The 15717-nt window shown below is 38.5% G+C and overlaps 1 protein-coding gene across 2 annotated transcripts in view; it reads right to left on the bottom strand.

Annotated features, from left to right (window-relative positions):
* Window positions 1–5915: 5915 nt before the first annotated feature.
* Window positions 5916–15717, bottom strand: part of DHX9 (DExH-box helicase 9) — a 59283-nt gene continuing 49481 nt past the window's right edge. For both annotated transcript variants that reach the window (XM_055319304.1, XM_055319305.1), the window contains 8 exons: window positions 13459–13619; window positions 12365–12476; window positions 11621–11782; window positions 11370–11497; window positions 9994–10223; window positions 9510–9625; window positions 8653–8853; window positions 5916–6528 (listed from right to left, as the gene is read on the bottom strand). In XM_055319304.1, coding sequence (XP_055175279.1) covers window positions 6162–6528; window positions 8653–8853; window positions 9510–9625; window positions 9994–10223; window positions 11370–11497; window positions 11621–11782; window positions 12365–12476; window positions 13459–13619 — 1477 coding nt within the window. In that variant the 3' untranslated portion in view covers window positions 5916–6161. The remainder of the gene's footprint in view (window positions 6529–8652; window positions 8854–9509; window positions 9626–9993; window positions 10224–11369; window positions 11498–11620; window positions 11783–12364; window positions 12477–13458; window positions 13620–15717) is intronic.

A 15717-nucleotide genomic window follows, 5' to 3' on the forward strand; every position in this document is an offset into this window, starting at 1 on the left:
CAGAGCAGGTTTTTATCTTTCCTATTCTCTCAAGAATGAAAAAGCATTTTTTAGATTTTCTAAGAAATTTGATCTGTTTTCTCCCTCCCTCACCTTCCCATTTCTACTTTCCCCTCCAGTGTACCAAATTATCACAACTTTAAAGATGTAACACCAATTTATTATCGCACAATTCTGTAGGCTGAAGTTTGACATGGCTTCCACGGGGCTAAAATCAGGCTGTTGACAGGAATTTTCTTTCTGGAGACTTCAGGGGAGGAGTTGTTTTCCTGTGCATTTGGGTGGCTGGCAGGATTGTTTTCTGCAGTTGTAGGATTGAGATGTTTCCTTGATGGTTGTCAGGCAGGGACTGCTCTCCCAGCTTCTAGTGGCCAGCTACATTCCCTGGGTTATGGCTTCCTTCCTCTGTCTTCTGAGGCATTGAGTCCCTCTCCTGCCTCTTTTTCAGTCTCACTGCTCTGACCTACTCTTTTACTTTTAAGGACTTGGCGGTTAGATATAGCCCACCTGGATAATCCATAAATTCATCTCAAGGTCTTCAACTTTAATCACACTTGCAAAGTCCCTTTTGCCATGAAAGATACATATGTACATAGTCCCTGGTTCTGGGGATTTGGATATGGACATCTTCAGTGAGGGGCCATTATTCTGCTTACCACTTATTTTAACCAATTTTCTAGGTCAAGGGAAGACAAATCCAAATTCTATTTCTCAAATGGGATTTAAAATATTTCCTCCACCAGGATTAACTAATCCATGCATAGCTTGCGTTTCCCTATTTCCGTTCTGTCCTTCCCTTTTAGAGAGTATTGGCAATGGGTTTTAGGAACATTACATCCCACACTGTATGTGCATTCCAAGTAATAACTGCTAGTTTTAAAGTGATACTAAGGGGTCTCTGCCTATGCTAAAGACTGAAATGAGATTTACAATCCAGGATTTTTAAGGACATCTCATCACAGTTGCTAGAAATGGAAACATTAGAATTCGGAAGGTGAAAACTGTACAAATCAAGATTAGAAGAGTAGACTCTGATGGTAAACAAAAAGGGATGAATTTTAATCCTTTTTTGCTTTTTTATAAGACTGGCAGTGGGAATGGAGACTTTCTTTGTTCCGTTACTCTGCCAGCAGCAGCTAGGAAAGAGCTTCAACTCAAGAGAAGAATGGGACCCACAATGCTAGCGCATGTTTTCAGCTTATCAGTTTATGAAGTAAAAGCAGTGAAAGTAGCAGGTGGCTACAAATCAAAGGACTGAAAGGCATTCCTCTGGCAGCACAGGGCACAGAAAAGCTGCTCTGATTATTGGAGCAAGTTGCCATTCTTGGTGAGACACCTACCCGAAGTGCCTAAGTATTATCTTCTAGACTGAACAGTTACAACCAAAAGGCATTGCATTTGAGGAGAGGGGTCTAATTTTTCTAAATTATTAAGGTGAAAAATGAGAAACCTAAATACACTGTATACTTTCAGGGACTAAACCAAACTAAGTTTCTTAAATCTATATATAGACAGGTTTCAAGAGTCTGTGAAGTACTGAAAAAATAAAAAACCTTATCAATGAGAGAGAGAGAGAGAGGCGCAGAGACACAGGCAGAGGGAGAAGAAGGCTCCATGCAGGGTGCCTAATGTGGGACTTGATCCCAGAACTCCAGGATCACACCCTGGGCCAAAGGCAGGTGCTAAACCGCTGAGCCACCCAGGGATCCCCAGTACTGAAATTTTAAGTAAATTTTGTGTACATGCCTTTTGGTGGACAGTCCACAGCTTTCAATTTATTCTCAAAGGAGCCTCTTAGCCAAAAAGAAGCTTACGCCCACTGATTTGGGTAATATTTAAGCTTCCTTTCACATATTCTTCATTGTTTGGTCAAAGCCTTAAACACTTGTCTTTAACCAAAATGTTTTTTCTACAAAACACTGACAGAAAACTCAGGCAACTTTATAACTCAGTATATTAATACTGGACATTCGACACTACAAATACTTTGGTGATTTCAGGTTTTGTGGTTGCATAAGATGTACATTTCTTTTACTTACCAATAAAATTCTGAAGCCATTGATAGGTGTCAGAATACTAGGTTGTTTTGGAAATGCTCAGTACTATTACTAATGCCAAAAAAATTTAGATTTAGATTAGAAGGTTAAACAAATCCTATTATTTTAAAAAGAGCTTTACATTTTCAATCATTTGAATAATTACTAAAATATTAAAAATATAGTTATTTTACAATTTTACAGGTTAACATGGAAAACACAGGTTTACCAGCTAAAATGAGAAGTGTTAAACAATGGATTATGTAGACAATTTGCTTTATTGCCTATTTAAAATTTAGTTCTAGTTTGAAGGAAATACACAGTTTCAAAGTTTGGAGATTCCTGAATGATCGCCCATTAAGATTAATTCTAGGGTGACCAACTTGTTCCAGCTGGCCACCCTAATTAGTTCCCAGGAAGAGATTCTTTCCTAAAAGCTAAATTACTACTGAAGTAATCTGATAACCTCAATCAGTTAGCTCTGAAAGATTCAATAGTAAATTTTCCCCACAGGAGTCAGCTTTTTACACTATACCTAGTAGGACAGTCCACTAATATCTAAGGCACGCAAACACACTTTTAGCAATTTTCCTGTCTCCCGGCCAAATCTTTCAGGTAAATCCAGTGGAATTCAGAAACCTTATTTTCAGTCAAAACCAAAACCCATCAGTTTCAGTGCAATTCAGAAATCCGTTTTTAGTGTCCTTACTGTCCTACAATCCAACTCTGCTTCTATAATTAGAAGCAGGGAAACTAGCTTTCAAATAGGTGCTTTGGGGCAGCCCGGGTGGCTCAGCGGTTTAGTGCCTTCAGTCCAGGGCGTGATCCCGGAGACCCGGGATTGAGTCCCATGTCAGGCTCCCTGCATAGAGCCTGCTTCTCCCTCTGCCTGTGTCTCTGCCTCTCTATCTCTATGAATAATAAATAAAATCTTGAAAAATAAAGCTCTTTAAAAACAAACAAAAATAGGTGCTTTGCCACAGCTGATGTCCTTCCTAGCTGTCTGTGCTGACCCTAAGCTGATCCACTGTTCCTTTTGGCATAGGTGATGTCCAGAGGGTTTTGTATGTGCAGCTCCGTAACACAGGAGATTCCATCAAATTGTAGCTGTTACTTAACACAGTGCCAACAGTTTCCTGACTGACAGCTCTTTGGCATGGCTTCCAACAGATTCCCCCAGTTACCTTTTTGGCCTTGCTCTGGGCCCAACGGAGTTTTATAATTCCCTTCTACATCACCCTCAGTCTCAGAGAAAGCTGATGAGTCATAACTGCTACAATCTTCCAGTTTCTACACAGTAAAGATGTCATCATAGACAGAAAAGGTCTATTCTCTCATTCCTACCTAAATTTCTAGAAGGGCAGACTCAATTTGGTCAGTGCCAACTCTCATCATACTTCCATACCCTTATTTATGTGTGTGGTGGTCTACATATTCCTTCTTCCCAAATTCTCTCCTTACTATGTCTAGCTACTTTCCATCTCCTGAATGGGAAAGGGGTGCAATCAGCTCTCATTTTGGAAACACTTTCCAGTCACCTTGCACCTGCTGCAACATCCCTTAAACTGAATATTCTCTTTGGTCTAGGCAGACTGTAGAAGGATGCTTGAGAAAGGAAACATAACACACTGGTTGCAATCTCCACAAGTCTGATAATTTTTTCAAAGAAGTTACTTCTGGATATGATGTTATAATGGACTGACAATTAAAATGGACTTGACTTTCACCTACAGCTATGACAGTCTGACAGTTGATTTTCCTTCCCACTCCCATGGAAACAACTAGAAAACCAAATGATCTATTTTTTAAAAACAATCTCCACACAATTATATGTATCTCTGCATGTATGTGTATATATACCTGAATCAACAGCTTTCACCCATCAGACAAGCAATGCAGAACTGTATAATCACCAAAATAAGGGAAAATGAGCCCTAAGATCACTCTGCCTTTCTGTGTGGAGGCACTTTGGTAGATCATGGCAGAGGAAGAACCAAGCAAAGCACACAGTCTCACAGAAAAGAAGAGACAAAGGCCGGTTCAGGGAGGATAGCTACAATTTATAGGGCAGAATACAGACAGGAGGCAGCCACAAAGAGAAGGCTTCTAGAAATCTGCATAGGCATTTGCTTAGGTTTTTAGTTAAAGACTAAGAGATTATTAGAGGTCTCGAAGTGGTTCTTTCAACCTTTAGGGGATGTAATTTGACATCTCAGTCATTCTTGATCATCTTGATTTCTCGTTTGTGGTTGAAGTTTGTGGAGAAATTAGTACCGGTTAAGCGAGGCATTGAATTTATACATTCTGTGGTACAAGATTTCACAACACGTGCAAAAGGCAAGAGAAAGCATGGTCCAATGACAAGGCTAGAAGTTCAGTATGGTCGGTAAGGAGGACTGAGGCTAGAGTAGAAGAGGTGAGAAGTTTAGCCTCTACTCTCAAGGCTCTAGGAATCACTGGTTAAAGGTGGGAGTGGGTGGTAGTGGTATTAGATTTGAATGGGAATGTTTATTCTGGCTATAGTATGGAGAATGGATTGTAGACAGCAGGAGGACTTCCAACAGGAAGATCAGTTAAGAGGTTGCTGCATCACTGTACGTCCAAGTTAACAACAGCTTGAATAGAAGAGGTAGTTGGGCTTACAAAAGTACAACTGGAAGGTGTTTTGGGAGAACTAACTACATGTGGCAATTTATAAGGTTTTGACAATTAAGTAGCTGAAACTCCTGAGACTTAAACAAACACTTGAACAGGGAAGAAAGTATAGGATAGGGCACAGGGTGAATTAGGTGGTTTTCTTCAGTCTGGTAAAGTGCTGAGTTCTTTATTTCTGTGGGATACCTAAGCAGCAATGTATGTCAAACAGCAAACAGTTGTATGATCTGATGCCCAGAAAGGAAATCTCAGCTGGATACAGAGTTGAGACTCTAAATAGATAGGAATCATCAGATGATCAACAGCAGGTGATCTAAAGCACATAAATAGAGGGGATCCCTGGGTGGCTCAGTGGTTTAGCGCCTGCCTTTGGCCCAGGGCGTGATCCTGGAGTCCCAAGGATCAAGTCCCGCATCAGACTCCCTGTATGGACCCTGCTTCTCCCTCTGCCCGTGTCTCTGCCTCTCTCTCTGTCTCTCATGAATAAATAAAATCTTCCAAAAAAAGGGGGGGGGGGGACATAGAGAAGATTTTGAAAAGGGTACTAATGTAAAATATAACCTGCCCAAGATCATTCATGGGCCCTAAAGCAGCTTTAAGATAGGAGTCCAGTTCTATTTAATCCAAAGCCTTTGTAATCTCTACTGTACTGTGCTATATCTCAAATAAGCGATGTAAAAATTTATTGAAAACCTAAAATGTTAAAAACATAAATATCTCTATGAAAATAAACTTGATGCATGGGTGAAGCTTTACTTACCTTCATTCTTTGACTAAATATAACCTTAATTCAAGAATTTTGTAGATTAATTTTAAATTCTAATTAAAATTAATTTTTACACTGCAAACTAACTTAGAAAAGAGAATGTGGATCTTGGTCTCAGATTTTTTCAAAGACAAAACTTGGGAAAAAGTCAAAATGTTCAGCCCTAGGTCAAAAGTTTTATTCAGGGATTAGAGGTTCATGTAAAATTGTGCACTGACCAGTATTTACTAGAAGAACAACAATTTCATTTCAAGGCTATTTATTCTAAATACAAGTAACAGTATCACTTGGTATACTTTGAAAAACAATACAATTCTTCCTGTGATGCATAAAACTAAGATGTAACTGGCATTGCATAATTATTCTAATGTGTAATGTCAACAATGAACTACATGACCAGTATTTGGTATAATACTTTATTTTCTATTGTATTAAACTAAAGCCAAGAAAATATCAAGTTAATTTTAAAGGCAAATCTTTACTCCTTAAAGAAAAAAATACAAACTGGTAGTTTCAGAATCAGTATATTTTACATAATATAAACAAAACCACTAATGTATCTATATGCTTGGTTTCCTTAAACTATAATGAACCACAAAATGGGTGGAAAATGGGTTTACTTACTGGCATCAAATAAACAACTTGGGAAAACAGGTTGCATGCATTTTTTAACTGTCTATGCATAGGCACTGACATAACAAGTTTTAGTAGCCACCACCTCCTCTTCCTTGTCCAAAGTAACCACTCCCATAGCCCTCTCTGACACCCCCTCGCTGGAATCCCCCAGAACCTCTGTAGCCTCCTCCACTAGACCCTCTATAGTCTCCTCCAGAACCACCTCTATAGCCACCACTGACAGCTCCTCTATAGCCTCCGCCATAGCCTCCCCGATAGGAGTTGGAGCCACCAGCATAGCCACCGCCACTGTAGCCTCCGCCACCAACATAGCCTCCACCACCTCCATAGCCTCCGCTGCCATAGCCTCCACCACCATAACTAGAACCTCCTCGTCTATATCCACCTCCATTGTCGTATCGAGCCATCTTGGGAGGACGTGGACCATCTCCATACCTAGGAAAAGTACAAAATCACTTTAGCAAAGCATCCTTAATACATCTCAACTAGTTACAAAGCATAAACATTTAGTCATATTTGAAAATTTAATACATAAAGGAGATGAAGCCAAGTGCACAAATACAAAAAGAAATAAAATCTGACTAAAAATAAAATTCTCCACAGAAGAATGCATCGACTGTAACCATCTGTTTTTCTAAAATTCTTTTTGGTTCATTCTCAAAGATCTTACATTTTGACAGTAGGTCCTTACAGCTTTAGATGGTTCACTTACTGAGCCTCAGCTATATAGCATTCTACAAAAGCAGTAATATGTAAGAGGCTCCTGGAGTTGGTAGCTTGATCTTTATCACCAAGTACTTTTTTGCATTAACTCTGAAATATGTTTTTGAAAAATGCCTGTGATTTATTTACACCTAAATATGATTCATGTGGCAAACAAAAAAATGAGGTGTAATGAAAAACTGCGTAAATCAAGATGTCTCACTTGTTAACAACTCCAATTCAGCATACCCTTATTCTTCCTATGCAGCTTTTCTTAAAGATAAACACTATGAAATTCACAGCTTTTCAAGTCAGAAATATAGCTGGGATCTAACTTCATTCCTTCACTGCTCCTCTGTTCCCACCCCCCATTTCAATCCATCACCCATTCCTCCCAATTGTCCTACAAACCAGTCTAATCTACTCCTCCCCATTTCAATTCTCCCTACTGTAAATTCAAGTCACCATTATATTCATGCATCCTAAACTCTGATATTTATCCCATCCTTTGTAGGTTCTGGAATTTTGTCCTTCAGGGATTATATGTGAAGCTTCCTTAATCACCATCCTTCCTGCTGAAAGTAATCTCTCCTATTCTAAACACCTAGAATTGTTACCTACCCATGACACTTCTTTATCTTTCTTTTTGAAGACTGTCCTCAATAATTCTATATATCTGACCCACTGGGAGAGCAAAGTATATACAATAAATAAGTGCGCTGTTTTAGAAGCTATTTACTGCCTTAGTTTGAAATCCAGTCCTACCATTCACTGGCTGTATAGCCTTGGATCTTAATGTCTCTGTGTTAGTTTCCTTACTCATATTAAAGGGGAAAAAGATCTACCTACATCATAGATCAAATGTTAAAATGAGTTAATATCAGAAAAGCACTTGGCACAGTGCCTGGTACACACTGAATACTTACTATGTGTATGATTAATAAATTTTAAAAAGTAAACTAGTTATAGCAAAATGGGACTCAGAATTCACACAGGACACAGTTCTATATAATAAAATTATTAACAGTTTATAACCAAATGCAGTAAGTGATCCTTGAAAGGAAGATCAAAGAATTTTTCTTGGATGATTAGAAAAATTTTAGTATGTTTATAATATTAGATAAGTTAACATTTAAAATTTTGGGGTGTGATCATGGTATTGCTATGTGCTTAAAAGATGTATGAAGTATACTGATGTAAAATGTCCTAAGCTCTGCAACTTAGTCACAAATGATTAAGCAAAAGTAGGTGTGTGCACACACAAATGTATAAAAGCAGGTGTCACAGAATGCTGACAATTAGTGAGTTTAGGTTCTAAGACTTTATTGGTGTTCACTGTACTATTCTTCTGCCTTCTCGGCAGATATCAAATATTTGCAAATAAAAAGTTGTAAGCAAAGATTAAAAAGGTGGAAAAAGTCAACCAAATAAGACATTTTAAGAATGAAGAGAAATTTCACACTTAAGATATTTGCATTCTTGCATTCCCCTAGTAAGATGAACCTTGAGGCTTTTCATTTGAAGAAGCTCTAATTTAACCCCTCAATCAACATTTTTTCATTGGAGAAAGCAAAAGAGTACCGTGGAAAAAGAATGGTTTGGGCTCTGTCACTTTCCTGTCATGTGACCGACCCTGGACTTTCTCTGACATGCACTGATACAATATATACTATTAACACAGACAAAAGTTAGTAACATCCTTTTTTTCTGAATGTGTTAAATTAAATCTCATATTCAGTGTTTGTCTAGAATTTTAACGTAAATAAACAAGGCCTCTATTAGCTAACTGTGAATTTTAGGCCAGTATAAGATTACTGTCTTCTGCTTGGTTCAAAGAGAAGTTACTGTGGTACTCACCGTGTACTGCCAATCATGAGGTTGATACCAGCAGCTGAGGGCCTAGAGATTTGGCGAATCATGTTTAGCATATGTTCATTAACAGGGTCCAACTGGCTGATGATATTAGGCTGTTTGGTTACTTCAACAACCAGAGCTTCCATGGCTGCCCGGAGAGCAGTGATACAGGCAGCAGCTTCATGAGATATTTGCAGTCTGATCCTAAAGCAAAGAAAAATGATAAGGTACAAGAAGGGTATATATAGCAAAGACTACTGTCTCTCAATTTCACACATGGTTAAGTGATGGAATAAATTTAACTTCTTACTAAGTACCAATACTTTCAACTCTTGCAATGAACCCTACTTAGGCAAACACAGGTATGAAGAATGGTAACAGTTTTTAAAATACTGTAAGCAATATAGATCATTCAGTTTCCAATAAAAGAATGAAAGAGACTCACATTGCTGGAGTTGTCAAGAATATGACTGAGACTACTGACTGGTCAACTAAGATCTATTCCCTTTTTGTCAAGTGCTTACTACATGTTTTCCAGTAGTCTCTAACCAACATACAGAGTACATGAAAAGGTATCCAAGTTTCAAGTAGATTCCTATTCCCTAGGGTAATATTCATGCGGGGCAGATGTAGCTTCAATGCCTATGCAATTGCTTCCACTGGTATGACTTACTATCAAGTATGAACTGTACCACCAAGATATACCACTCTCCAAGAAGCAACAATGTTATAAAAACACTTCATTTTTGCCATGAAATTTTGTCATGTTTATTCCACAAATAAAGTTAGATTAGCAGCTAAATCCCATTACACCTCAATTCTAAGAATGTGGTTTGAAGTTCACATCTGAAAATCCATACCAGTCATCTACGAGCACGATCTGCCCATCAGACTGGACCTTCTTGGAGGCAAAGAGAAGCAACTGCAAGGGAGTGACTAAGGTCATGCCCTTAGCAGAGATGGCTCGGGTTCGAATCTGCAGATGGAAAAGGAGGCAAGAGGAAACAGATGACATTCCAGGTTGTCAAATGCCATATAATTTATTGAATTATGCTTTAAAAATAAAAACTCACGTTCCTACTGCGCATTAATAAGTAATGACAATGTAGATTTCTAATGTAAATTTTTTTTTTTTTGAGGTTGGGGGAGAGAGAGGAAGAGTGTGCTGGGCAGAGGGAAAGGGAAAGAATCTCAAGCAGGCTCCATGCTCAGCACCGAGCCCGACACAGAGCCCTGAGATCATGACCTGAGCTGAAATCAAGAATTGGACACTTAACATACTGAGCCCCACGCAGGCGCCCCTCAATGCAAATTTTTCTAAACTAATCTCTAATCTTTTCTTACCTTTTCACCAAATACAAAGAAGGGAGATGGGTACTTCATGTCTTGGCTGCTAAAAGGACAATTAACAGACGACTTGTGGATAAGGGCATTACGCCCTTCAGTGGTGAGAATCTTTCTTTTTTCCTTATGATAGCACACATTAGGGTACACACCAAAAGCCAGAAGAGAGATAACAACATCCAAATTATTATCTGGTCCAGTGTTAGTAAACACTTGGGTCAACAAGCAATCTGTTAAGAGGAATGGGGTAAAAATATCAGATTATCTGGCTAATCCTTGGATTGCATGTAAACTTGTTAAGAAAATTAGGACTGACTCCTTCCCACCTCTTTTTTCAGATTTCCTGTCTTCTCAGAACTTTTGCACCCACATTTTAAGTTCAAGGAGAAATTCTGAGTCTCCACAACAAAAAACTAAAATACTTACATTCTCTTATAGACTCAACCATAAGAGTTGAGTGATTACTTAAAGACAAAAGCCAACTCCTCATTCTCATGTTATCATCTACTTGCTAAAGGTGAGCCAGACCTAACAGGTGAGTAAAGTGGAACATCTACTGTTCCTCAATAGCTGTTTTTTTTTTTTAGAGAAGAATGACAGTTCAAGGGGAGCCCACTGGAATGAGGGATGATGTTTCTACCCACACTATGCTTTAGAAGTACTTCCTCATGGTTGAGAAGCATGACAGTGACCACTAAGAACATGGATATATTCTGTGCTGGACAAACCTAAGTTCTAGTCTCATCACTTAACTGAATGAGTTTAGACAAGTAATTTAAACCTCTGTGTTTCCTCTTCTATAAAACAGAGTAATATCTGTATCTTGGGATTATTGTGAGGATTCTATCATATAAGATATGTTCTTCCTTTTTTCCTTTGATTTTGACTTAAAAAATTACAAATTCAGTCCACTTACAACAGAGGAAAACATCTGTCTAGTAACTTAGATTATATCCTTTTGAAATTTGCCATCTTGCCCAACTATGTTCTCTTTCTCTCAACTAGAATACAGCTATGTCCAGTTGTGTGCTTCAATTCCCAACTTTAGGAAATGATGCTCTTTTAATATAGTTGGAGAACAAAAGTTTAAAAGCTCAACAAATATAAGAAATAAACAGCTAAATTACTCTCTCTCCATCAAATACCGAAGCCTCCTTACTCTCCAGCACATTTAAAGGCACTTAATATTTAACATGGTAAATTTCATGTCTAAACACAAATGTGGGCAGAATGATCAATCACTTCACAAAACACTATTTGAGGCTATTCAACGAGCACAGGGTCTAAAGTCTGAAGCTAAAAGACACTGCACTGTCAACGTGCACATGCTACATAAATGTCACTTTAGATAGATCCTTAGAATTTGAGAGTCATACCTTCTGGGAATCCAGAATTAATCAGAATCTCTTTGAGCTGAACTTTGGCTTCCCAGGTCATTCTTAGTGTAGCCATATTGAGTCTCTTGTGCTCACAAAAACGTATCTCTGCTTCTTCTCCACCCATTCTAAAATAGATTAAAAAAAAAAAAAAAGAATGACTCTTAAGAGTCATTCTCAAAGCCCCAAAACACATTAGAAACTAAAGAGAGTTCTCACAGCTTTACAACTTTCTGCTTTCAAATGCATACCTAGCATCATCCCAAGCTTGGAAGACTGATAAAAGGGCCACATGATCAGAAAATCTGTTTCCAGCAAAATTTCGATGAATATAACCCAGTCGCTTTCCTTCACTAATGAAAGGCTCCGGAAAGCAGGTTGCAGCAGAGATGGTACAGACGGCGTCTCCCACACTGAAACAGACAGGAGAATTCAGTCTCATAGTTTCTTTCCAGCAGTTCACGAGCCATACTGTCACTGTGGGTCAGTCTTTACTGGCTATGATACTGCTTTATCAGCACCAAGACTGGTTTAACAAAGAACTTTTACAGTTGCTCCCTCCAGAAGCAGAAAGAGAAAAAAATGAAGGAGCTCTGGTATTAATGAATATTTACCATAAATTATGACCAAGTATTTTATTTTTCCTTTCCTTATTCTCTTCCCCATCTTCTCAAATCTCTTAATCTTCAAAATTTCCTGATAAAGTATACCTGTTTTCCTAGTTCCAGTTCTCTTTTAAAGACAACCACTTATGCTCCTCAGAGGAACTGCGCTTCCCTTTTGAGAAACTTGTGCTCTTTCCCCCAACAAGCCCTGGTACCCATCTACTGGTATCATGCATTCTCATTTCATACTTTGCTTAATATCTGAAGTATGCCACTTCTAAGAATTTAATTTTTTCTTCTGAGCCCATCCTGTTTTTTATGGCAAGGGGACTAAGATCCTGAAATTGTTTTTCTACCATTTAAGTATCAGCAATAAAACAAAGCACTTACTAGAAAATACATCCCATTATCATCATTTTGCCAAAACGAGGCTCAATGGGGAGTTTAGCCAGGATTCGTCCCAGAGGAGTCAACTCATCATTGGCATCTAACGCATCAAGTTCTGTGGGGAAATATTTCTTTATGAGCAGAAACAGTAATGAACACTCCTTTAACTGAGGCAAAGATGAAAAATTTAAGGTTAATGGAGTTTTTAATATTTGTCAAGTCAACTGCCAGCACCATGCCCATAGCCAATAATTCTCTTCACTCAAAAATAGAACAAAACCGGGATCCCTGGGTGGCGCAGCGGTTTGGCGCCTGCCTTTGGCCCAGGGCGCGATCCTGGAGACCCAGGATCGAATCCCACGTCGGGCTCCCGGTGCATGGAGCCTGCTTCTCCCTCTGCCTGTGTCTCTGCCTCTCTCTCTCTCTCTGTGACTATCATAAATAAATAAAATATTAAAAAAAAATAAAAAAAAATAGAACAAAACCAAATTCTGGAGCACCTAATAGGAAGAAGGTACTAGAATTAGGTCCTGTAAGCTGTAAAGCTTGAATACAGCCCATGCAAACTCTATAGATAAAATAAAAACTAAAATAACAGCAGAAGTACATATGCCCTAAACAAGTCTCATGCCATCTACAGATAATTTTTAGAGAGAAATGAGATGTGAAGAGCCAAAGTCTAAAGTTCATATAGCAGATGAGTACTGGATTCAAAATCAGATTCCCTTGGCCAATGTTCTGAGTTTTTCCCATGATACTACACCACTTCTATGACATGATTAGAAAATACAAATAGATATTTTAACAGATATACATAAAATACTAGATAGTAATTCATATTCTAATTGTTAAATACTGGTGAAGAGTTTTGTGGTTTTTTTTTCTTTTTTTTTTACCAAAAGAAGACTCATGTTACCCCTTTCTTACCCCATGTTGCTCATTTTATAAAACTGCCCACACTAAATATATAAGGTAGCACTGGAAGTCCTATCACAGCCTGCCTAATGTATCTTGATTCATCTGTTACATGTTAGTTGCCAGGGCAAGACAAATGGCATAATTAACATGTGTTAGGTAGGTTCTGTGTTTATAGGTACCTCTAAGGGTATGCTCTGCTTCGATCACAGCATCCAAAGGTGGAGGTTCAATCGCCTTGGCCAGAAACTGGCCAATTCCTCCCAGACGCAGAAGTTTTATGCTCAAAGCAATTTCATGTAATGGTGTTCGGAACATCTCAGGTGTCATATGGGTTTCAAGTCTAAGTGAAGAAAAGCATAAAATAACCATCCACTCCTGTATATACACGTCTGTTTAACAAAATCTTTGCAGAGAGATAATCAGGTTTATAGAGCTCTCCTTCCCTCACCCTTTTATAATTAACAAAAAATGTTTGGTATTTACCACAAAGACTCTCTGGACAAGACCCTTTTAAGTGCTTGAGCAGTGGTTTACCACTTACAGCTTGATAGCATTTTTGTCTGAAGAGTGAAGGAGGGTGAAAAAAAGAATTCTTAATGTTATTACCCATATCTATGATTTCAGGTCTTGCCTGCTGACAAACCTGAGTTATAAACAATGGCTAAGAAGGGAGAGGGTGAGGTGACAGGCAAAAATGGGTGAAGGGGAGTGGGAGATACAGGCTTCCAGTTGAGTGAATAAATCACAAGGGTGAAAGGTACACCCCAAAGAATATAGTCAATTGTATTGTAAAAGTATTATATGGTGACGGATGGCAGTTACACTTGTGGGAAGCACAGCATAATGTATAGAGTTGTTGAATCACTATGTTGTACACCTGAAACTAATGTAACATCAGTTATCAATACTCAAAAACAAACACCTCTCACCCCCCCCCCATACTCCTAAATGGTAATAAGACTTTCTGTGGAGATTTGGGCTAATATTAACATTTCCCCACAATCACCTTCCCTTTCTGGTTCATAAAATTTAGTGCCACCAGAAAGTATTTTACAGATCATCTAACCCTTAAAAATTTTAGTAATAAGTTACTATTACAAATTAATATTAACAATGATAATACCTAGCATTTACTGAGAGCTTACCATGTGCCAAGCACTGTTCTCAGTATTTTACATTATTAACTCATTTAGTTCTCAAATCCTGTGGGTTAGGTATTATCTATCTTCCTCTTTCAACTGAAGAAACAAAGTTAAGCAACTTGATCTCACTTTACAAAATGGGGAAAGAGGTCTACAAGAGTGTAAATATTCAGGTTTACATGATATCATAGGTATAAATGGTATTAAAATCCAGGTCTCAATTTTTTTTTTTTTTTAACTGGGGTCTATGCCTAGCAGGAGCTCAACATGATGGGGCTTGAACTCACAACTCTTGAGATTGAGACTTGAGCTAACATTAAAAGTTGGCTGCTTAACCAACTGAGCCACTCAGGGGCCCTCAGTTCTCTACATTTCTAATTCACTTCTTGGCTATTCACTGTTCATGATTAAATTCATGGAACAATTTACAGATGATTCCAACACTGCTGGCAAGACACTTAAGTCAGCTTAAATAAAGTTTACATAAATGTAGATAGCAAAAAGAAAAAAAAAGCATATAGTGTTATCTGTTTCTTATCCTACAGAGAAAAGAACAAAAATATTATGGGTTCATGCCATTACTAATTAGTAGGTGATTTTCACTAAGATGTTCAAGTACAGCACTTGTTTCTTCGGTTCAAAGGACAATCTAGGGCAGTCTGGGTGGCTCAGCGGTTTAGTGCTGCCTTCCGCCCAGGGCATGATCCTGGAGACCCAGGATCGAGTCCCATGTCGGGCTCCCTGCATAGAGCCTACTTCTCCCTCTGCCTGTGTCCCTGCCTCTTTCTCGCTCTGTGATCTTAAAAAAAAAAACAAAAAACAAAAAACAAAGGGCAATCTAACCTTTAAAAAGTAAGTATCTTCCAAATGTTGCAGCCAGTCTCCTGAGCTTAACTTCTGATGCTCAAATAAACCCACATTTACAATTTACCAGGGAGCCATTTAAGTTACCAGGACAAAAACAAGTCGAAGTTTCCTTGGTTTCTCTTCAGTGCATTATATACACATTTGGCCACCTAAATTAAATCTGTCCCGCAATTCTTTATTGTGATAAATATACACATGTAGAAAAGCCCTAACTCTACCTTATGGTTAATCAGTTAAAGCTAATGCACACACACAGATCTTCAGAAACATATAACTATGCATCTTATTAAACCTGGAATTCAGGGCAGCCCGAGTGGCTCAGTGGTTTAGCGCCTGCCTTTGGCCCAGGGGGTGATCCTGGAGTCCCGGGATTAAGTCCCACATCAGGCTCCCTGCATGGAGCCTGCTTCTCCCTCTGCCTCTCTCTCT

The sequence above is a fragment of the Nyctereutes procyonoides genome, unplaced genomic scaffold (assembly GCF_905146905.1).
Source record: "Nyctereutes procyonoides isolate TBG_1078 unplaced genomic scaffold, NYPRO_anot_genome, whole genome shotgun sequence".
Classification (NCBI taxonomy): Eukaryota; Metazoa; Chordata; class Mammalia; order Carnivora; family Canidae; genus Nyctereutes; species Nyctereutes procyonoides.